This window comes from Tachyglossus aculeatus, chromosome 1, assembly GCF_015852505.1.
Source record: "Tachyglossus aculeatus isolate mTacAcu1 chromosome 1, mTacAcu1.pri, whole genome shotgun sequence".
In the NCBI taxonomy this organism is placed as follows: domain Eukaryota; kingdom Metazoa; phylum Chordata; class Mammalia; order Monotremata; family Tachyglossidae; genus Tachyglossus; species Tachyglossus aculeatus.
The window spans coordinates 97,957,512-97,982,150 of record NC_052066.1 but is presented as its reverse complement, the minus strand read 5'-3'; the positions used below and the strand labels follow the sequence as shown (position 1 = coordinate 97,982,150).

Here is a 24,639-nt window from a genome sequence, read left to right as displayed (position 1 = left end):
CGCCCCCATTTTATGGATGAAACAGAAGTGATGGGTCACCCCACCATGGGTGAGACCCAGAAGACACCTAGGTAGCAAAGGCTGAGTTATGAATGCATTTTGCTACTGAAATGCCATGCTGGTTGTAGTGCCCTTTCAAACAGCAGCATCACACAGGCATTGGGCAGTAGGAATGGTACCATTAGCATTTATTGGGTGCCCACCAAGCCAGTGCACTGTACTTGGTGCTTGGGAAGTAGAAAATGAAGAAGTGGCACATTTCTTGCCCATGAAGAACTTATACTTTAATAGAGTAGAGCAAACCTACTATAAGTTCATTGAAGGTAAGGATTGTGTCTACCAACTTTATTACATTGTACTCTCCAAAGAGCTTCATGCCCTGCACACAATAAGCATTCAATCAGAAGTAGCATGGCCTAGTGGAAAGATCACAGTCCTGGGAGTCAGAGGACCTGGGTTCTAATCCCAGCTTCCTTACTTACCTGCTCCTTGTGTAAGTCACTTAACTTCTTTGTGACTCAGTGTCCTCATCTGAAAAATGGGGATCAAATCTTAATAATAATAATAATAATTATGGTATTTGTTAAGTGCTAACTATGTACCAGGCATTGTAAGTACTAGGGTGGATACAAGCGAATCACAGTCCCTACCCTACATGGGGCTCAGAGTCTCAATCCCATTTTACAGGTGAACCACAGAGAAGTGAAATGACTTGCCCAAGGTCACACAGCAGACAAGTGGCGGAGCTGGGATTAGAACCCTTGAGCTTCTGACTCCGAACCCAGTGCTCTATCCACTACGCCATGCTGCTTCTTACTCCCTCCTACCTAGACTGTGAGCCCCTCTAGGACAGGGTCTATGTCCAAACTGGTAACTTTCTATCTTCCCTTAGAACAGTGCTTTGTGCATAGTAAGCACTTAAATATATTAGTAATAATAATAATAACAATAATTAATCAATCAATGGTATTTATTGAGCACCATACTAAGTGTTTGGGAGAACCCAGGGGAACATTTACCATTTATGTATGAATTACTCTTCCTAGAGACTGACAAACGGAGTGCCAAGTAGGCTGTCCTTTCAAAGATCCCTTCCTTTTTGGGGGACGCAGTTTGGCTCAGTGGAAAGAGCATGGGCTTGGGAGTCAGAAGTCATGGGTTCTAATCCCGGCCCCGCCACTTGTTGGCTGTGTGACTTTGGGCAAGTCACTTAACTTCTCTGTGCCTCAGTTACCTCATCTGTAAAGTGGGGATTAAGACTGTGAGCCCCACGTGGGACAACCTGGTATCCCCTCAGTGCTTAGAACAGTGCTTTGCACATAGTAAGTGCTTAACAAATACCATCATTATTATTTTTTTTCATTCATTCATTCATTTATTCATTCAATTGCATTTATTAAGTGCTTACTGGGTGCCGAGAACGGTACTCAGCGCTTTGGAAAGTATCACAATAAACAGTGGCATTCCCTGCCCACAAGTATCTCACAGTCGCTCTGGGTTAGTGACTGACGCCACTGCTCCTGGGAATCCACTGCCTTCAGAGTGACCTGACCCCCCTCTGACTCTACTTCTCTTCCACTGCTCTGATTATTTATCTCTCCTGTTCTAGGAAGTAGCATGGCCTAGTGATTAGAGCACGGGCCTGGGAGCCAAAAGCACCTGGATTCTAATCCTGCCTCTGTCACTAGTCTGCTGCTGGGTGACCTTGGGCAAGTCGCTTCACTTCTCTGAGCCCCATTTACCTCATCAGTAAAATGGGGGTTAAGACTGAGAGCCCCATGTTGGGCATAGACACAGTCCCTCCTCCCCCTCCCCCCTGCCTTACCTCCTGCCCCTCCCCACAGCACCTGTATATATGTATATATGTTTGTACGTATTTATAACTCAATTTATTTATTTTACTTTTACATCTTTATTCTATTTATTTTATTTTGTTAATATGTTTTGTTTTGTTGTCTGTCTCCCCCTTCTAGAATGTGAACCCGCTGTTGGGTAGGGACCATCTCTATATGTTGCCGACTTGTACTTCCCAAGCGCTTAGTACAGTGCTCTGCACACAGTAAGCGCTCAATAAATACGATTGAATGAATGATTGAATAGACTGTGTCCAAACTGATTAACTTGTGTCTACACCAGTGCTTAGTATAGTGCCTGGCATAAAGTCAGTCAGCCAGTCAGTCATATTTATTGAGGGTTTGCCATGTGCAGAGCACTGTAGTAATCTCTTGGGAGAGTACAATATAACAGACATATTCCCTGCCCATGATGAGCTTACAGTTTAGAGTAGGAGACTACTGTAGGCGCTTCACAAATATCATCATCCTCTTCCAAACAGACAAAAACAGCCATTTGCGGGAGTCTGAATCACCCTCCCTAGGAGATTAGGCGCTCTGCGGGGGTTTCTTGTTAAACTGCCTCACGGCTCATTAAGCGCCACTGGCAAGGAAATTGGGTCTTTGTTAAATAGTCCCCTTCCCTGCTAATATTTAACACACCCTTGCCCAACTGATGCTCCGAAAATCTTCTCCGGCCTGTCCCCAGCCTCAGCCCATGGCTACCCGGGAGTCCTGCCTGGGAACACGACATTCATGTGTGTTTCAGAAGTATCATTTGCCCACCTGAGCCCCCCTCACTGCCCCTTCCCAGCCCTTTCCTCCTTCACCATTACCTCACAGAATAATGGAAGTAACGTGGCGTAGCAGAAGGAGCATGGCCCTGGGAGTTAGAGGACCTGGGTTCTAATTCTACCTCTGTGAATTGTCCATCGCATGACCTTGGGCAGCACTTCACTACTCTGTGACTCAGTTTCTTCATTTGTAAAATGGAGATTCAATACCTGTCCTCCTTCCTAGGCTGTGAGCCCCATGTAGGACAGGGATTGTGTTCAATCTGATCATTTTGTATCTACCCTAGCACTTGGAACAGTGGTTGACACAGAGTAAGTGCTTAACATATATTATTATTATTATTATTGTCATTGTTCTTATAAGCAGCAGTGAGACCCATGCAGAGAGAATAATTCTCTAAACAAACCACTTCTGAGGAGCCCACAGGCAGTTTTCTGGTGCCAAAAGAGCTAGCTAGAGGGGCCCCAACAGACCTCCAGTTTGAATAAGAAGTGTGTGTTTGGACTAGGAATGTGTCTGGGTGTCCTATCAGAGCTACCAATCCTTATTGACACCCATGCCCATCACCCCCGCCAGCTCTTCCGTACACTCAACTCCCTTCTCAGGCCCCCGGTTCCTCCCCCTCCTCCTTCCCTCACCCCCAACGATCTGGCCTCCTACTTCATTAACAAAATTCAATCCATCAGGTCCGATCTCCCCAAAGTCTCTTCCCCCCTTTCTCCATCCCCCCGGCTCTCAACACTCTCTGCTACTCTCCCATCCTTCCGAGCAGTGTCCTCAGAGGAGCTCTCCTCCCTCCTCACAAGTGCTACTCCGGCCACCTGTGCTTCTGACCCCATTCCCTCTCATCTCATGAAATCTCTCGCTCCATCCCTTCTCCCCTCCTTAACTTCCATCTTCAACCGCTCACTCTCCACTGGTTCCTTCCCCTCTGCCTTCAAACAAGCCCATGTCTCTCCCATCCTAAAAAAACCCTCTCTTGACCCCACCTCACCTTCTAGTTATCGTCCCATATCCCTCCTACCATTCCTTTCCAAACTCCTTGAACGAGTTGTCTACACGCGCTGCCTAGAATTCCTCAACAACAACTCTCTCCTTGACCCCCTCCAATCTGGCTTCCGTCCCCTACATTCCACAGAAACTGCCCTCTCAAAGGTCACCAATGACCTCCTGCTTGCCAAATCCAACGGCTCCTACTCTGTCCTAATCCTCCTCGACCTCTCAGCTGCCTTTGACACTGTGGACCACCCCCTTCTTCTCAACACGCTATCCGACCTTGGCTTCACAGACTCCGTCCTCTCCTGGTTCTCCTCTTACCTCTCCGGTCGTTCTTTCTCAGTCTCTTTTGCGGGCTCCTCCTCCCCCTCCCATCCCCTTACTGTGGGCGTTCCTCAAGTTTCAGTTCTTGGTCCCCTTCTGTTCTCGATCTACACTCACTCCCTTGGTGACCTCATTTGCTCCCACGGCTTCAACTATCATCTCTATGCTGATGACACCCAGATCTACATCTCTGCCCCTGCTCTCTCCCCCTCTCTCCAGGCTCGCATCTCCTCCTGCCTTCAGGACATCTCCATTTGGATGTCTGCCCACCACCTAAAGCTCAACATGTCCAAGACTGAACTCCTTGTCTTCCCTCCCAAACCTTGCCCTCTCCCTGACTTTCCCATCTCTGTTGACGGCACTACCATCCTTCCCGTCTCACAAGCCCGCAAACTTGGTGTCATCCTCGACTCCGCTCTCTCATTCACCCCTCACATCCAAGCCGTGACGAAAACCTGCCGGTCTCAGCTCCACAACATTGCCAAGATCCACCCTTTCCTCTCCATCCCAACCGCTACCCTGCTCATTCAAGCTCTCATCCTATCCCGTCTGGACTACTGCATCAGCCTTCTCTCTGATCTCCCATCCTCGTGTCTCTCTCCACTTCAATCCATACTTCATGCTGCTGCCCGGATTATCTTTGTCCAGAACGCTCTGGGCATATCACTCCCCTCCTCAAAAATCTCCAGTGACTACCAATCAATCTGCGCATCAGGCAGAAACTCCTCACCCTGGGCTTCAAGGCTGTCCATCACCTCGTCCCCTCCTACCTCACCTCCCTTCTCTCCTTCTACAGCCCAGTCCGCACCCTCTGCTCCTCCACCACTGATCTCCTCACCGTACCTCGCTCTCACCTGTCCCGATATCGACCCCCGGCCCACGTCCTCCCCCGTGCCTGGAATGCCCTCCCTCTGCCATCCGCCAAGCTAGCTCTCTTCCTCCCTTCAAGGCCCTGCTGAGAGCTCACCTCCTCCAGGAGGCCTTCCCAGACTGAGCCCCTTCCTTCCTCTCCCCCTCGTCCCCCTCTCCATCCCCCATCTTACCTCCTTCCCTTCCCCACAGCACCTGTATATATGTATATATGTTTGTACATATTTTTTACTCTATTTATTTTATTTGTACATATCTATTCTATTTATTTTATTTTGTTAGTATGTTTGGTTTTGTTCTCTGTCTCCCCCTTTTAGACTGTGAGCCCACTGTTGGGTAGGGACTGTCTCTATATGTTGCCAACTTGTACTTTCCAACCGCTTAGTACAGTGCTCTGCACATAGTAAGCGCTCAATAAATACGACTGATGATGATGATGATGATAGTAGAGGGGTTGAATTATGACCCAACATAATGCCACCTATGACATAATCTGACTCTGACCTGGCCCCCACCCCGTCCGTTACAAAATTCTGTCAGTTTGGCCTTCACAACACTGCTGAAATCCACCCTTTTCTCTCCAACAGAACTGCTACTACATTAGTCCAAGCATTTATCTTCTCCCAGCATGATGACTGTATTAGCCTCCTTGCAGACCTCCCTGTCCTCTGTCTGTCCTCACTCCAGTCTATACTTCACTCTGTGCCCTTCACTCTGATTATTTTTCTATAAAAATGTTCGGGCCATGCTTCCCCACTTTCCTAGAACCTCCAGTGGTTGCTCATCCACCTCCACATCAAATCAAACTGCTTACCATCAGCTTTAAAACACTCAGTCACCTTGCCCCCTCCTATCTCACCTAGCTACTTTCCTACTACAACCCAGTCAACACACTTAGCTCCTTTAATGCCAACAAATTCACCATACCACAATCTCATCTTTCTCACTGCCAACCTGTCACCCATGTCCTGCCCCTGTCCTGGGATGATCTCACTTCTCAAATCCGACAGGCAATTACTCTTCCCTCCTTCAAAGCCTTATTAAAAATCACATCTCCTCCAAGAGGCCTTCTCTAAGCCCTCCTTTCCTCTTCTCTGACTCCCTTCTGTGTCATCCTTCATTCAATCATATTTGTTGAGCGGTTATTGTGTGCAGAGCATTGTACTAAGTGCTTCTGACTGGCTCCCTTAATTCATCCCTCCTCCCAGCCCCACAGCCCCTGGTTGCAAGATCAGGTGACTTGGAAATTGAAAATATGAAGAGAATGATCAAGAGCTGTTATGAACCACTCATTTACAGGACCATCTTGAAGGATTTCAGCTGATTAACATTGCAGGGCAAAATGTGCCAATCCATCATTGGAGCCTAGCTGGATGTTGCAGAGAGTAAAGTTTGAAGCCCTAATCTGGACTGTGGCTATTGAGAGGGGGTTGCTTTCTTCTCTAGCAGTGCAGCTTAGTGGAAAGTGAGCCCGTTGTTGGGTAGGGACGGTCTCTATATGATGCCAACTTGTACTTCCCAAGCACTTAGTACAGTGCTCTGCACACAATAAGCGCTCAATAAATACGATTGAATGAATGAATGAAAGAGCACAGGATTGGGAGTCAGGAGCCCCAGGTTCTAATCCTGGATCTGCTATATGACCTTGGGATCTTGACCTCTCTGTGCTTGTTTTCTCACCTGTAAAATGGGGATTAAATTCCTGTTTTCACTTCTCCTTAGGCTGTGAGCCCTATAAGGGACAGGGACTGTGTCTATCCTCATTTTCTGGTATAAAGCACAGTCCTTTTTGTTTTGCTTTGTCTTTTAGTGGAATTTGTAAGTGCTTACTGTGTGCCAGAACTGTACTAACTGCTGGGGTAAATACAAGCTAATCAGATTGGACACAGTCCATGTCTCACATGGGGCTCACTGTCTTAATGTCCAGTTTACAGATGAGGTAACTGAAGCACAGGAAAGTTAAGTGATTTAGCCAAGGTCACACAGCAGACAATGATGGAAGTGGTATTAGAACTCAGGTCCTCTGTCTCCCGGGCCCATGCTCTTTCCACTGGCCACACTGTTGCCTATCAACCTTGGTAACAAGCAAAAACTCCTCACTATTGGCTTCAAAGCTCTCCATCACCTTGCCCCTTCTTACCTCACCTCCCTTCTCTCCTTCTACATCCCAGCCCGCATACTCCGCTCCTCTGCCGCTAACCTCACTGTGCCTCATTCTCACCTGTCCCGCCATCAACCTCTGGCCCATGTCCTTCCCCTGGCCTGGAATGCCCTCCCCACTCATATCCGCCAAGCTAGCAAACGTCCCCCCTTCAAAGCCCTCCTGAAAGCTCACCTCCTCCAGGAGGCCTTCCTAGACTTAGCCCGCCTTTCCCTCTGCTCCTCCTCCCCTCCCCATTGCCCCGACTCCCTCCCTCTGCTCTAGCCCCATCCCCATCCCACAGCACTGTGTATATAAGTACATATTTATTATTCTATCTATTTTATTAATAATGTGCATATACCTGTAATTCCATTTATTTATATTGATGCTATTGATGCCTGTCTGTTTTGTTTTGCTTTGTTGTCTGTCTCTCCCCTTCTAGACTGTGAGCCCATTGTTGGGTAGGGATTGTCTCTACTTGTTGCCAAATTGTTCTTTCCAAGCACTTAGTAGAGTGCTCTGCACACAGTAAGCACTCAATAAATACGATTCAATGAATGAATGAATGAATGAATGAACTGCTTTCCACATATTATTATTGTGCTTGGCACATATTAACACTATTATTACCATTGTTGTTAAGCCTGTACTATGTTTCAAGCACTGATTTAATCACTGCAATAAGTGGAAGTCAAATAGATCGGCTCGGTTCCTGTCCCACAAGGGACTCACAATTCCAGGAGGAGGAAAAACAGTCATTGAATCTCCATTTTACAATTAAGGAAAATGAGGCATGGAGAACTCAAGTAACATGCCCAAGGTCCCCCAGCAGGCAACCATCAGAGTCAGGATTAGAATACAGGTCCTCTGATTCCTAGGCCCGTAGTCTTTCCACTAGCCTATGCTGCTCCTCTAAGCACTTAACAAATACCTCTGTCACTGTTATCAATATTATTCTCTAAGTTGCCTGCATGGAAAGAAAGGGTAAATCATTTTGGCAGAAGGCTTAGTGATTCAAACCTTTCTAGAAAAATGTACTTCTATAGTAAAGGTGGAAAATGTCAGGTCTGAATCAGCTGCTTCATGAAGGAGCTTTCATCTCTGCCAGACAACTCTTTGAATAAACATCACTTGTTTTTGAGGGAAGTATCGACTTCTTAAAGCCAGGTTTTCCCAGTCTGGCTTGATATCCTTGGCCAAAGCCCCAGGTCACCAACCTCCTGCTTTGACATCCAAACTCCTGGACAGGATTCCCAGTTCAGACGACACCCTCCCTAGAGTTTCAGTAAAAAGCAGGATTTAGTTGTTTTGCTACAACTCAAATATCCCTAATTTTCATTCATTCATTCATTCAATCAATCGTATTTATTGAGCGCTTAATGTGTGCACAGCACTGTGCTAAGCACTTGGGAAGTACAAGTTGGCAACATATCGAGATGGTCCCTACCCAACAACGGGCTCACAGTCTAGAAGGGGGAGACAGACAACAAAACAAAACATGTGGACAGATAATCCCTGACCAATAATGGGCTCACAGTCTAGAAAGGGGGAAACAGACAAGAAAACAAAGCAAAACAAGTAGACAGGCATCAAAATTTTCATCAAACTTTTTTTTTATCCCAGAGCATCATAGTCCAAGTAGAGAAGCTTAGGGGAAGTTATGGGCAGGGAATATATCTGTTTGTTGTTATACTGTACTCTCCCAAGTGCTTCATACAGTGCTTAAGTGCTTAGTACAGTGCTCTGCACACAATAAGCACTCAATAAATATGACTGATTGATTTAAACACAGTAAATTAAATAAATACGATTGAATGAATGAATGAATATTTGGCAAAACAGAAGGAACAGGCTACATATGTTTGGTTTTGTTCTCTGTCTCCCCCTTCTAGACTATGATCCCACTGTTGGGTAGGGACTGTCTCTATATGTTGCCAATTTGTACTTCCCAAGCGCTTAGTACAGTGCTCTGCACACAGTAAGCGCTCAATAAATACGATTGATTGATTGATTGATGGCCCTGTGAAAGGAGGATAGCTCTGGGATTTGAAGAATCTGGGTTCTAATCCTAGATCTGCCACCTGCCTGAAACATGATCTTGGGCAAGTCACGTAACTTCCCCATGCCTCAGTTTCCTCATTGGTAAAATGGGGATTCGATGTCTATTCTCCCTCCTACGTAGGCTGTGAACCTCATGTCAGGCAGAGATTGTGACCCACATGATTAACTTGTATTTGCCCCAACACTTAGAACAATGTGATTCCCCCTCTATGCCCCCTGTGCCCAGTTTCCCCAGCTCCTCCTCCCCACCCAAGGCATCACCATGCCTTCCACCTTCTCACCCCCTGTTCCAGGTCCCCAGATCTTTTTACCCTTCAAGGCATCTCCAAGTGATTCGTTCATTCAGTCCAATTTTTGAGTGCTTACAGTGTGCAGAACACTGTACTAAGCGCTTGGGAGAGTACAGTATAGCAATAAACTGACATATTCCCTGCCCACGATGAGCATGATCCATCCCATGGGTCATGGGTCTTCTGATTCCCCTGTGCCCAGGCCTCCAGCTCTTTCCCCTCAAATAAATTGTAGTATTTGTTAATGACTTACTATGTATCAAACACTGTTCTAAACACTGGGGTAGATACAAGTTAAGTTAGACACAGTCCCAGTGCCACATGGAGTTCACAGTTTGAGTAGGTGTAAGAACATGTACAAGTATGTTGCCAACTTGTACTTCCCAAGCACTTAGTACAGTGCTCTGCACACAGGAAGCACTCATAAATACAATTGAATGAATGAATGAATGAACAGGTGTCTCCCCCTTCTAGACTGTGAGCCTATCGTTGGGTAGGGACCGTCTCTATATGTTGCCAACTTGTACTTCCCAAGCGCTCAGGACAGTGCTCTGCACACAGTAAGTGCTCAATAAATACAATTGAATGAATGAATGAACAGATATTGAATCCCCATTTAGCATTTGAGGAAACAGAGGCACAAAGAAGTTAAAAGACTTGTCCAAGGTCACACAGCAAGCGTGGCAGAGCCAGGATTAGAACCTGGGTCTTCTGATTCCCAGGCCCATGCTTTTTCCACTAGACCATGCTGCTTCCCCATGCCTTAGTTTCCTCCTCTATAAAATGGGGATTCTATCCCTGTTCTCCCTCCCTTTTATATTGTGAGCTCTGTGTGGGACAGGGACTCTGCCTGAGTAGCTTGTCTCTCCCCCCAGTGCTCAGAACACTGCTTGGCACGTAGAAAGTACTTAACAAATGCCACAATTATTATTTTTGTTATTGCACAATCCCATCTGTGAATGCCTTTCTTTCCAGTGACCGTCCTGGCCATCTTCCACGAGCTGCACGTCGACACGGATCTGTACACACTCCTGTTTGGAGAGAGCGTCCTGAACGATGCTGTGGCCATCGTCCTCACGTAGTAAGTACCAGCAAGCTCTGGGGCACTATCTCACATGGGGAAAGTCTTTCCCTGCCTCTGCCACTTAAAGTGACAGGTCATTTACTGAACGCACTTCCATGCAGAACACTGTACTAACCACCCAGCAAGTACAGTATTCATTCACTATTGTATTTACTGAGCCCATACTGTGTGCAGAGCACTGTACTAAGTGCTTGGGGGAGTACAATATAACAATAAATTGACATTCCCTGCATGACAACAAGCTTACAGCCTAGACGGGGAGAGAGACTTTAATATTAATAAATAAAACTACAGATATGTACCTAAGTGCTGTGGGGCTGGGAGGGGGAATGAATAAAGAGAGCAAATCAGGGAGACACAGAAGGAAGTGGGGGGAGAAGAAGAAAGGGGGGCTGAGTCAGGAAAGGCCTCTTGGAAGAGATGTGCTTTTATTAAGGCACATTTTCACCAAGGCTGTTGCGCCTTCAACAACAGACTCAGCAGACACCTTAAGGAGCTTACAATCTAGCTAAAGAGACGGACACTGAAATAAATTACAGATAGGAGGAAGTAAAAGATGTAGTGTTATTTAATTAAGTGCTACAAGGGCAGAGAAAATTGAAGGACTAAAGCAGGGCAGAAATGCTGAAGTGGAAGTTGGGGAATATAAAGTGGGGAGATTGAAAATAAATCACTGAAGACCTCTTGGAGGAGAAGTGATTTTAATGGGGTTTTCATGATGAGAGCAGTGGTTTGTAAGTTGTGAACAGAGGTGGAGTTACAGGCAGGGAGGACGTGAGCAAGAAGTCGACAATAACAGACGAAAACAAGGCACAGTGAGTGATTTGGTTTAAGAGTGAAGAGTTCAAGATGGGGCTTAGTGGAAAAAAAGCATGGATAAATAATGATAACAATAATAATAATAACAACTGTGGTATTTGTTAAGTGCTTACTATGTGCCAGGCACTGTACTAGCCACTGGGAGAGCTACAAGGTAATCGGGTTGGATACAGTCCCTGTCCCACATGAGGCTCACAGTCTTAATCCCCATTTTACAGCTGAGGGAACTGAGGCCCAGAGAAGTGAATGACTTGCCCAAGGTCATACAGCAGACAAGTGGCACTGCCAGGATAAGAACCCAGGTCCTTCTGACCCCCAGGCCAGTGCTCCATCCACTAAGCCACACTGTTTCTCTAGCTGGAGGGAGAGAGCTGGCTGATTGAATGTTTTTAAGCCAACAATCAGGAGTTTCTGCTGGATGTGGAGAGGAATAAGGAGCCACTGGAGGTTTTTGAGGAGTGGGGAGATGGACAAAGAATGTTTTAGGAAAATGATCAGGGTAGCAGAGCAAAGTGGGGCTGGCGACAGGAGTGACTGGAGGCAGAGGGATCAGCAAGGAGGCCGTTGCCGTCTCAAACAGGACTATGACAGTGCCTGGACTAGGGTGGTGGCCATTTGGATGTAGAAAAGGAACAGATTCTGGAACTGTTGTGGAGGAAGAACCAATAGAATTTGACAACAGACTGAAAATGGTGGCATCTAGGTAGAGATGTCCTGGAAACAGGAGGATAACTGCGACTGCAGCGAAGGGGAGAGGTCACTGTCAGCAAGGTAGATTTCGGAGTCATCCACAGAGAGGTGGTCCTTGAATCTGTTGGATCAGAGACTTGAGGGGCACCCGCAGTTAGGGAGCAGGAGATGAGGAAGAGCCCGTGAAAGCCCGTGTATATATGTATATATGTATATATGTTTGTACATATTTATTACTCTATTTATTTATTTTACTTGTACATATCTATTCTATTTATTTTATTTTGTTAGTATGTTTGGTTTTGTTCTCTGTCTCCCCCTTTTAGACTGTGAGCCCACTGTTGGGTAGGGACCGTCTCTATATGTTGCCAACTTGTACTTCCCAAGTGCTTAGTACAGTGCTCTGCACACAGTAAGTGCTCAATAAATATGATTGATTGATTGATTGATTGATTGATTGATTGAAAGAGACCGAGAAAGACTGGCTTGAGTTATGAGAGGAGAAGCAGGAGAGAACTGTGTGAGAATAAAGGTTCAGTAGTGTTTCCGGGAGAAGGGGTGGTCCACAGCATCAAGACAATTGTGAGGTCGAGGAGGATTAGAATGGAATAGAGGCTGTTGGATTGGGCAAGAAGGAAGCCGTAGGAGACGTGAGAGAATGCGCTATCAAGGGTGTGAAGGGGGCGGAAACCAGATTGTAGAGGGTCAAGGAGGGAGTCGGAGGAGAGGAAGTGGAGGAAGTGGTTGTGTACAGCCCATTCAAAGAGTTTGGACAGAAATGGGAGGAGGGAGGCGGGGTGACAGAATGTGCAGTGGGGCCCAGAAAAGGATTTTTTAGGACAAGGGAGGTGCAGACGTGATTGAAGGCAGAAGGGAAGGAGCGAACAGAAAGTGAGCAGTTGTAGATGGGGGTCAAGGAAGGAATATGGGTGAGAGCAAAGCGGCATGGCGTAATGGATACAGCACGGGCCTGGGAGACTGAAGGTCGTGGGTTCTAATCCTGGCTCCACTACTTGCTTGCTGTGTGGCTTTGGGCAACTCACTTCACTTCTCTATCCCTCAGTTACCTCATCTGTAAAATGGGGATTAAGACTGTGAGCCCTGTGCAGGACAAGGACTATGACCAACCCGATTTGCTTGTATCCACCCCAGTTCTTAGTACGGTGAGAGAAGAGAGTAGAGAAGCAGTAGAGTACAGTAGAGAAGCAGCGTGGCTCAGTGGAAAGAGTGGAAAGGCTTTGGAGTCAGCTGTCACAGGTTCAAATCCTGGCTCTGCCAATTGTCAGCTGTGTGACTTTGGGCAAGTCACTTAACTTCTCTGTGCCTCAGTTACCTCATCTGTAAAATGGGGATTAAGACTGTGAGCCCCCCATGGGACAACCTGATCTCCTTGTAATCTCCCCAGTGCTTAGAACAGTGCTTTGCACACGGTAAGTGCTTAATAAATGCCATCATTATTATTGTTATTACAGTGCCTGATGCATAGTAAGGGTTTAACAAATACCATAAAAATAATAACTATTATTATTTAGAAGGCATGAAGAGATGGGCTCAGAAGTGCCATTGAAGAGGACAGCTTTTAATAGGAAACAGGAGATCTCTACTTCAGAAATGGCCAAGGTGGATGAGTTGGTGGATGGAGGGGTGGTTGAAGGGAACTGTGGGGTGAGGGGGAGATTTTGTAGAGGGCACTCCCACTAGTTTGGAAGCTGCTGTCCCTGGGAGGTTGCTGACAGTCACAAATCATTCCCTGGGGATTTGCTCCATTCCATTTCCAGTACCGACACCAGAGCTAACAATGCCCCAAAAGGAAAAAAACACTTAATAAGTACCACTGAAAGATAGAGCCAGAAGAGGAAAACTGGCCCTGGAAGGAACAGCAGAAAGAATCCTGTTGGGTTCTTTAATTGTTAGCCCAGAAAATGGTCCAGGGAAATATTTTTCCTCTCACCTTCCCCGGCCTTGGACCGACAAGGTATGGGCTGATTCTACTCTGCTCTCACTCATCAACCCCTCGCCCTTTCAGTAACCCAGCCACTCAGGAGGAAAAGTACAATAGACATTCATCTCCCGCACACCTTTCCCCAATAAAGAAAAGCCTCCCTTCTGCTGGAATGGTTGGAATTAATTCCCTAATGAGAATCCGCAACATTAGCAAAATGGTGCCTGTAATCTTCTTTTCAAATCATTAATTCATTCTGGCCGGCCATGGCAGAAGGCAATGCCTCGTGCGGCTGTGCGATGCCTTGCTCTGTTTTTTGGTAATGATCTCAATCTCCCGGTAGCTCTCCTCCAGGAACAGACACTCTGCAGCAGCATGCCTTTCGGGCCCATTTTATTTGTAAATTAGAAATGTCGGTGTGCGTTCCACCGAAACAACACCCGTTTCATTAGTGGAGGGGGGAGTTTTGCAGATTGTAAATGTCCATGGATTTCTGGACCGATAAAACGGGCTCCTTATTAAACAGCTGCCTCTTGACTGACAATAAACACACCACGAATGCCTTTATTCCCCGCTAGGAAAGCACTTGAAAGGAAACTCAGTGGAAAGCATTTTCTCTTTTTAAAAAGGGTAATTGGGCCTGCAGTTCTCACTCTCCTGCTCTCTTGCTTGCTCACTTTAAATCAGAATATTGTGCAGCTGCAGCATAATTCCTGTCATAATGACCAGTTCCTTTTAATTGAAATATTGATGCCTGGAGGATGCTTGTGGGAAGTGACCCATTGAAAAGCACAGGGATAAATCCCAGCATACTCTGAGAGGAATTGAAAAGGAGCACTTTGGGGTTTGGTTGGGCACAGAAACAGGTGCTTTTTTTTAAGAGCACTCAAGCTCAGTAAATACCACTGGTTGATTGAGTGATCCAGTAGAAGTACTGTTAGTAGTTGCTGTAATTATATTGATTGAGCTCTGACTCAGTCAATCAATCAATAGTACTTATTGAGATCCTACTCTACACAGAGCATTATACTAAGCACTTAGGAGAGCAAAATGTAGTTGGTAGCTGTGGTCCCCCCCATCAAGGAACTTAAATGGATAAAGCACACTGTATTAAGCACTTGGGAAGTATAATCAATCAATCGATCATATTTATTGAGCTCTTACCATGCGCAGAGCACTGTACTAAGCGCTTGGGAGAATACAGTACAACAGAGTTGATAGACGTGATCACTGCCTACAGTGAATTTGTAGTCTAGAGGGGGAAAGTACAAAAAGCAGTGCTGCCTAGTGGATAGAGCATGGGCATGGAAGTCAGAAGGACCTGGGTTCTTTCTAATCCTGGTTCCCCCACTTGTCTGCTGTGTGACCTTGGGCAAGTCACTTCACTTCTCTGTGCCTCAGTTAACTCATCCGTCAAATTGGGATTAAGGCTTAAATGTCCAACCTTATTAGTCTGAATCTAACCTCGCAGTTGGTACAGTTCCAGGCACATATTAAGTGCTTAACAAAAACCATAAAAAAAGTATAACTAAAGTAATCAATCAATGGCATTTCATGAGAGAGGGCCCTGTCCTTAATACTTGGGAGAGCACAATACAGAAGAGGTGGTAAACACAGTCCCTGCTCTCAAGGGGAAGCACCATGACCTAGTGGAGAGAGCATGGGCCTAGGAGCCAGAAGACCTGAGTTCTAATTCTGGCTTAGCCAAATGCTTTGCCATGTGACCTTGGGCAAGTCAATTAACTTCTCTCTGCTTGGGTCCTCCTGGTCTTCCTTCTACTAAGACTGTGAGCCCCATGGGGGACAGGGACTATGTCCAACCTAATTAATTTGCATCGACTCCAGAGCTTAGAACAGAGTTTGACACATAGTAAGCGCTTAACAAATACCATAAAAAGGGGTGAGGCTTACAGTCCAGTCTATGAGACTCGTTCCCTACCCACAATGAGTTTAAACTCTAATGAGGGTTCGGCCAGTGTGACCCTAACAATGAGGGCTGTGAGGCCTTACAACACTCCAGAGGAGGCTCCCAACCCTCCCTGAGAGCTCCATGCTAGGATCTCACACCCTTGTCATCAGGGACCTCTTCCAGTCTAACCCAACTCCCTCCTGCTGCTGTTTAAGCCTGTTCCATCTCCCTGTGGAAAATCCCACCTGGGCCCACCGCCTCCAGGCAGTGTAGGAGAGGAGCAGCTTTCCCCATCGCTGCAGGGGACCAGTGGAGACGGGGTTTCCCCCTGAAAACAAGCTACCCGTTGAGCGGCTGGTCCAGGCATAGAGTTCAAGCAAAGCAAGACTTTGGGACTCAGCCCCAGGGAAATTTAGGGACAAAAAGCCAGCCCACAGTGGTCATAGCCTGGAGGTCCCCCGACCCATCTCCGCCAGCCATGGAGAGCAGGTCCCTTCCTGGACTGTCTTCCCCTCTAGACTGTAAGCTTGTTGAGGGCTGGGAATGGGCTGTTATATTGGTTTATTGTGCTCTCTCAAGCCCTTAATATAGTTCTCTGCACACAATAAGAGCTCAGTAAATATGATTGACTGACTGATTGAGCTCCACAGGCCCCCAGCCACCCCAACTAGCCAAACTGCGCACGGGGACCTGAAATCCTGGCCCCTCTTCTCCTGCGGGGTCCCACGCCCGGAGCTCCAGGACTTCTTCGTATGATCGATAGGGCCCCTGTAAAAATTATACCTCCTCCAGTTGGCCTTCCCTAACTACTTCTTCCAACCCTATCTCCCCATCAACTGCCACTTCAGCCCTAGGGTATCCATTCCCCCTCCCCTGCTATGGCACTTATGTACAAGGAGCTAATGGATCTTTATGCTCTATTACCTCTTCTTGTAATGTGTTTTAGTGTCTTTCTCTCCCACTAGATTTTAAGTTCTTTAAGGGCAGTGATTGTTTCAGCCAACAATATCGTACTTTCCCAAACAATTAGTACAGTTCTCTGCACAGAGTAAGCCCTCAATAAACATAATTAATTGATTGATTGATTGAGGACTTTTCCATCTTTCCCTTTTCCACCTTGCCACCTTCTTCTCTGACTGATTTCCCTCCCTCCAGTCTAATTTCTTCCCCTGCACAGCCTCCCCTCTGAGGAGTCTTCCCCAGACCCCTTGGTCACATTCCCTATCCCTCCAGTCTGCTCCCCCCTACATCCCTTCAGGAGAGGTTCCTGACTGGTATCCTCCTCCCTCCCCCTGCCCGGCCACCTGTGCTTCTGACCACATTCCCTTTCCTCACATGAAATCTCTCACTCTGTCCCTTCTCCCCTCCTTAACTTCCATCTTCAACCGCTCACTCTCCACTGGTTCCTTCCCCTCTGCCTTCAAACATGCCCATGTCTCTCCCATCCCCCAAAAAATACTTCTCTTGACCCCACCTCACCTTCTAGTTATCGCCCCATCTCCCTCCTACCATTCCTTTCCAAACTCCTTGAAAGAGTCGTCTACACATGCTGCCTCGAATTCCTCAACACCAACTCTCTCCTCAACCCCCTCCAGTCTGGCTTCCGTCCCCTACAATCCACGGAAATCATGGATACCAATCCACGGAAACTGCCCTCTCAAAGGTCACCAATGACCTCCTGCTTGCCAAATCCAACGGCTCATACTCTATCCTAATCCTCCTCAACCTCTCAGCTGCCTTCAACACTGTGGACCACCCCCTTCTCCTCAACATGCTATCTGACCTTGGCTTCACAGACTCCGTCCTCTCCTGGTTCTCCTCTTATCTCTCCGGTCGTTCATTCTCAGTCTCTTTTGCAGGCTCCTCCTCCCCCTCCCATCCCCTTACTGTGGGGGTTCCTCAAGGTTCAGTTCTCGGTCCCCTTCTGTTCTCGATCTACACTCACTCCCTTGGTGACCTCATTCGCTCCCACGGCTTCGACTATCATCTCTAAGCTAATGACACCCAAATCTACATCTCTGCCCCTGCTCTCTCCCCCTCCCTCCAGGCTCGCATCTCCTCCTGACTTCAGGACATCTCCATCTGGATGTCTGCCCGCCACCTAAAATTCAACATGTCCAAGACTGAACTCCTTGTCTTCCCTCCCAAACCCTGCCCTCTCCCTGACTTTCCCATCACTCTTGATGGCACTACCATCCTTCCCGTCTCACAAGCCCACAAGCTTGGTACCATCCTCGACTCCGCTCTCTCGTTCACCCCTCACATCCAAGCCGTCACCAAAACCTTCCGGTCTCAACTCCGCAATATTGCCAAGATCCGCCCTTTCCTCTCCATCCAAACCGCTACCCTGCTCATTCAAGCTCCCATCCTATCCCATCTGGACTACTGTATCAGCCTTCTCTCTGATCTCCCATCCTCTTGTCTCTCCCCACTTCAATCCATACTTCACGCCGCTGCCTGGATTGTCTTTGTCCAGAAATGCTCTGGGCATGTTACTCCCCTCCTCAAAAATCTCCAGTGGCTACCAATCAACCTACGCATCAGGCAGAAACTCCTCACCCTCGGCTTCAAGGCTGTCCATCACCTCGCCCCCTCCTACCTCACCTCCCTTCTCTCCTTCTCCAGCCCAGCCCGCACCCTCTGCTCCTCTGCCACTAATCTCCTCACCGTGCCTCATTCTCACCTGTCCGGCTGTCGACCCCCTGCCCATGTCATCCCCCTGGCCTGGAATGCCCTCCCTCTCCACATCCACCAAGCTAGCTCTCTTCCTCCCTTCAAGGCCCTACTGAGAGCTCACCTCCTCCAGGAGGCCTTCCTTCCCCCTCCTTCCTCTCCCCCTCCTCTCCCTCTCCATCCCCTCTGCCTTACCTCCTTCCCTTCCCCACAGCACCTGTATATATGTATATATGTTTGTATGTATTTATTACTCTATTTGTTTATTTATTTTACTTGTACATATCTATTCTATTTATTTTATTTTGTTAATATGTTTTGTTTTGTTCTCTGTCTCCCCCTTCTAGATTGTGAGCCCACTGTTGGGTAGGGACCATCTCTATATGTTGCCAACTTGTACTTCCCAAGTGCTTAGTACAGTGCTCTGCACACAGTAAGCACTCAATAAATATGATTGATTGATTGACTATTACAGAAGTTCAGGCCCGGGGTTCATTTGTTTTTCGAGGTGCTCGTGTGACCTGTGATGCAGATGATATCAAAAGCACCACTATGATTGTATGACGCACCAATGACGCACCTCCATTCAAATCCCCTAGCCCACAGGTCTTCCCGGCTTTAAAACACTTCTGAAAAATTGAAAACACATGCCTGCATGTGTGCATACACATGCACACACAATACTTCACACCTCCTCCATGACTCCATTATGTTAGCGGTGGTGGAAGTGTCTCTGGACTGAGGCTGGAGGCAGCAGCCCTGGGCCATCCCCCGGGAGGTGAGAGAGAGGGCAGAGGTCTCCCCTGGCACTTTGAACAGTGATGGTCCAGCAGCTGGGAGCTGCGGGCAAAGGCGCAGGCATTCTGGGCCCCAGTGATTCACTGTGGAGAGAAGATGGTGGTGGCACCAGCAGGCCAAGGTGGAGGTGGGAAGGTAAGATGGTGGGAGCCTACATGGAAGTGGCACCACCCAACTTTCTTATAGCAGTTAATGTAGTCTCAAAGGACGGGCCTTCTGAAACCCTTTTTTTTCTAATAGTGTTTATTAAGCACTTACTACGTGTCAAACAGTTATAAGTGCTGGGTTAGGTACAAGTTAATTAGGTCGGACACAGTCCCAGTCCTACATGGGGCTCACAGTCTAAGTAGGAGGGAGAACAGGTATTGAATCCCCATTGGGCCCGCCGTTGGGTAAGGACAGTCTCTATATGTTGCAAACTTGTACTTCCCAAGTGCTTAGTACAGTGTTCTGCACACAGTAAGCGCTCAATAAATATGATTGAATGAATGAATGAATTGAGGAAACTGAGGCACAGAGAAGTTAAGTGATTTGCCCAAGGTCACACAGCACGTAAGTGTGACCTCCTCCCCATCTGTCTTCTCCTCCCCATCTCCCCCGCCCTACCTCCTTCCCCTCCCTCTTTCCCCTCCCCACAGCACCTGTATATATCAATCAATCAATCAATCAATCGTATTTATTGAGCGCTTACTATGTGCAGAGCACTGTACTAAGTGCTTGGGAAGTACAAATTGGCAACACATAGAGACAGTCCCTACCCAACAGTGGGCTCACAGTCTAAAAGGGGGAGACAGAGAACAGAACCAAACATACCAACAAAATAAAATAAATAGGATAGAAATGTACAAGTAAAATAAATAAATAAATAAATAAATAGAGTAATAAATATGTACAACCATATATACATATATACAGGTGCTGTGGGGAAGGGAAGGAGGTAAGATGGGGGGATGGAGAGGGGGACGAGGGGGAGAGGAAGGAAGGGGCTCAGTCTGGGAAGGCCTCCTGGAGGAGGTGAGCTCTCAGCAGGGCCTTGAAGGGAGGAAAAGAGCTAGCTTGGCGGATGGGCAGAGGGAGGGCATTCCAGGCCCGGGGGAGGACGTGGGCTGGGGGTCGATAGCGGGACAGGCGAGAACGAGGTACAGTGAGGAGATTAGCGGTGGAGGAGCGGAGGTTGCGGGCTGGGCAGTAGAAGGAGAGAAGGGAGGTGAGGTAGGAGGGGGCGAGGTGATGGACAGCCTTGAAGCCCAGGGTGAGGAGTTTCTGCCTGATGCGCAGATTGATTGGTAGCCACTGGAGATTTTTGAGGAGGGGAGTAATATGCCCAGAGCGTTTCTGGACAAAGATAATCCGGGCAGCAGCATGAAGTATGGATTGAAGTGGAGAGAGACACGAGGATGGGAGATCAGAGAGAAGGCTGGTGCAGTAGTCCAGACGGGATAGGATGAGAGCTTGAATGAGCAGGGTAGCAGTTTGGATGGAGAGGAAAGGGCGGATCTTGGCAATGTTGTGGAGCTGAGACCGGCAGGTTTTGGTGACGGCTTGGATGTGAGGGGTGAATGAGAGAGCGGAGTCGAGGATGACACCAAGGTTGCGGGCTTGTGAGACGGGAAGGATGGTAGTGCCGTCAACAGAGATGGGAAAGTCAGGGAGAAGATGGGAAAGTCAGGGATATATGTTTGTACAGATTTATTGCTCTATTTATTTTACCTGTACATATTTCCTATTCTATTTATTTTGTTAATGATGTGCGTTTAGCTTTAATTCTATTTATTCTAATGACTTGACACCTGTCCATATGTTTTGTTTTGTTGTTTGTCTCCCCCTTCTAGACTGTGAGCCCATTGTTGGGTAGGGAACATCTCTATATGTCACAGACTTGTACTTCCCAAGCACTTAGTACAGTGCTCTGCACACAGTAAGCGCTCAATAAATATGATTGAATGAATGAATGAATGAATAAATGAAAAGTGGCAGAGAAATCAGTAAAGCTGGGATTAGAACCCAGGTTCTCTGACTCTCAGGCCCATTCTCTTTCCACTAGGACTCACTGCTTCTCATTAAATCACGCTGCTATTTGAGCTCGAGGTCTGGAACCTATGCCCCACACAGAAGCCCTTGCATTTATCTGTCCCTTCTCTAACCCATTATTTTGGAGAAGTGAGAAGAGTCCCTCTGTTGAAGGCTTTGTTGAGACATTATTTTAACACCATAGGATGGAGGCTTCTAAAAGCCGGCAAATTGGGCTGTGATAAGTGTTTACAAGAAAACCTTTGCCTGAAGGTGGAGTCTTCCCCCAGGAGGTTCAAAATGCAATTTCTGATCCAGGAACTCAGAGAACACAGAAGGCTTCTCACTGTCCCTGGAAAGTCAATCAATGGTATTGATTGAGCATTTACTATGTGCAGAGCACTGTACTAAGTGTTTGAGAGAGTACAACAGAGTTGGTAGACATGATCTCTGCTCAAAGGAACTTGCAGTCTACAAGGAGAGGTGGACATTACAGTGGATTAAGGTTAGAGGAAATGGTAGAGTTATAAGAATATTTACTTAAGTGATGTAGGGCTGAGGTGAGTATCCAAATGCTTAAGGCATTCAAGAGGAAATACCCTTCTTTGCAGGGATGGGTGGGATTGTTTTCTCTCTCTCTGTGTCAGAACAAGTAACAGCCCATCTATTCTTATCAGAGCCATATCCACATTACATCTGCCGGGCTCTGCTTAAAGCGCAGCTGAGCAGAACCCTGCCTTCAAAGCCTGGGAAATGCCAAGCAAATCTGCTTAAAGCTTTGGGACAGGGCAGCTGTTCAGCTCCAGAAGGAGGGTTCACAGCCCATTTTCTAAGGCCTGAAACCATTTGCAGCCTCTGGATGATAAATGAACTGTCTTTGTAGAACCACCTCCTCTTAAGAGCTTCAAAATGGCCTTTGTATGTGGAAACAGTTCAGTCAAAGAGTTCAATCAATCCATCAATTGATGGTAATTATCGAGTGCTTACTCTGAGCAGAGCACAGTACTAAACAGTTGAGAGAGTACATATAGAGTTAGAAGGCATATTCCCTGCCCTTGAGGATTTTCTAATCTAGTAGGGGAGACAGACAGTAAAAGAAATTACAAGTTGGGGGAAGGAACACAGTTTAAAGATATAGTCGTAAATGCTACAGTGGGGGAAAGAGGGCTTAGGAGATGCTGAAATGTTGAAGTGGCAGTAGGGAGGGAGAAATGGGGGAGAGATGAGAGATTAGTCAGGGAAGGCTTCCTAGAAGAGGTGGAAGTTCAAGGGGGCCTTGAAGATGGGAGATCAGTGGTCTGACAGATGAAAAAGGAGGAGGTTCCAGGAAGAAGGGAGAGGGTGAACAAGAAGTCAGCAGCAAGACAGCCAAGAACAAGGCCCAGTGAGTAGGTTGGTTTAAGAGACGTGAAAAGTACAAGCAAGAGTGTAGTAGGAGAGAAGGGAAGGTATTTCCTTCAAGAGGCCTTCCTTCACTAAGCCCTCATTTCCTCTCCTCCCTCTCTCTTCTCTATCACCCTTGCACTTGCATGAGAATCCTTTATTCACTGCCCCTTCCCCCCCCAGCCCCTCATCAATTATTCATTTCTACCAATGTCTGTCTCCTTCTCTAGACTGTAAGCCTCTTATAGGCAGGGAATATGTCTATCAATTATTTTCTATTGTACTCTCCCAAGTACTTCATACAGTGGTACAGTGCTGTGCACACAGTAAGTGCTCAATAAATACAATTGAATGAATGAATGAATGCTCTGCATTCAGTAAACATTCAATAAATACCACTTATTGATTGGTTAGTTGACTGATTGATAAGTAGTAGGGAGAGAGCTGATAGAAAGCTGTAAAATCAGGGGTCAGGAATGTCTCCTTGAAGTGGAGAGGAATAGGCATTCATTGGAGACTTTTGAGTGGGAAGATATGAAAAATGATGTTTTAGAAACATTCATTCATTCATTTGATCACATTTATTGAACATTTATTGCGTGCAGGGCACTGTATTAAATGACATGGTCCAGGAAGCAGAGTGAAGTGTGGACTGGAGAGGGGAGAGGCTGAAGGCAGGGAGGTCTACAAGAAAGCAACATTTGCACTAACGTGGTAGCAGTTTGGCTGGAGAGGAAGGGGTTGATTCTGAAGATGTTATGGTGGAAGATCTTACAGAATTGGTAGCTGAACATGTGATTTGAAAGAAATAGAGTCAAGGATAATGCCAAGATTGTGGGTGGGGGGGCGGGGGCTGAATGATGGGGAGGATGGAGGTGCTGTCAACAATGATAATAATAATGATAATTGTGGTATTTTTTAAGCACTTGAGAAGCAGCGTGGCTCAGTGGAAAAAGGACGGGCTTTTGAGTCAGGGGTCATGGATTTGAACCCCGGCTCTGCCAATTGTCATCTGTGTCACTTTAAGCAATTCACTTCACTTCTCTGGGCCTCAGGTCCCTCATCTGTAAAATCGGGATTAAGACTGTGAGCCCCCCGTGGGACAACCTGATCTCCCTGTAACCTCCCCAGCGCTTAGAACAGTGCTTTGCACATAGTAAGAGCTTAATAAATGACATTATTATTATTATTATTATTATTATTATTATCATTATTATTACTGTTCTAAATGCTGGAGTAGTTACAAGCAAATTCGATTGGACACAGTCCCTGTCCCACATGGTGCTCGCAGTCTTAATCCCCATTTTACAGATGAGGTAACAGGCACAGAAAGTTAAGTGACTTGCCCAAGATCACCCAGGAGACAAGTGGCCGAGTCAAAATTAGAACCCAGGTCCTCTGACTCCCATGCCTGTGTTCTAAGCACGAGACATACTGTTCCTATAATAGGGAATTTAGGTGAAGAATTTGGGGAGGAAAATGGGGAGTTTAGTTTTGGACATGCTGAACTTGAAAGCTGCACTGGGGGGCCAAGAAATAGCCAACTCCTCCTCCTTTCCCAATGTGGCTGAGAAGCAGTGTGGCTTAGTGGAAAGAGCCCAGACTTGGGAGTCAGAAGGTTGTGGGTTCTAATCCCAGCTCCGCCACTGGTCTGTTGTGTGACTTTGGGCAAGTCACTTAACTTCTCTGTGTCTCAGTTACCTCATTTGTAAAATACGAATTAAGACTGTGAGCCCCATGTGGGACAACCAGCTAGCCCGGGCTTTGGAGTCAGAAGTCATGGGTTCGAATCCCGGCTCTGCCACAAGTCTGCTGTGTGACCTCGGGCAAGTCACTTAACTTCTCTGAGCCTCAGTTACCTCATCTGTAAAAATGGGGATTAAGACTGTGAGCCCCACGTGGGACAACTTGATCACATTGTATCCCCCCCAGCGCTTAGAACAGTGCTTTGCACATAGTAAGCGCTTAACAAATGCCATCATTATTATTATTATTATTTACCCCAGCACTTAGAACAATG

General features: G+C 46.9%; 1 protein-coding gene across 1 annotated transcript in view; it reads left to right on the top strand.

Annotated features, from left to right (window-relative positions):
- Positions 1-24,639, top strand: part of SLC9A9 (solute carrier family 9 member A9) — a 462,001-nt gene that overhangs the window by 126,665 nt on the left and 310,697 nt on the right. Inside the window, exon 6 of the mRNA XM_038751488.1 lies at positions 10,287-10,392. Coding sequence (XP_038607416.1) covers positions 10,287-10,392 — 106 coding nt within the window. The remainder of the gene's footprint in view (positions 1-10,286; positions 10,393-24,639) is intronic.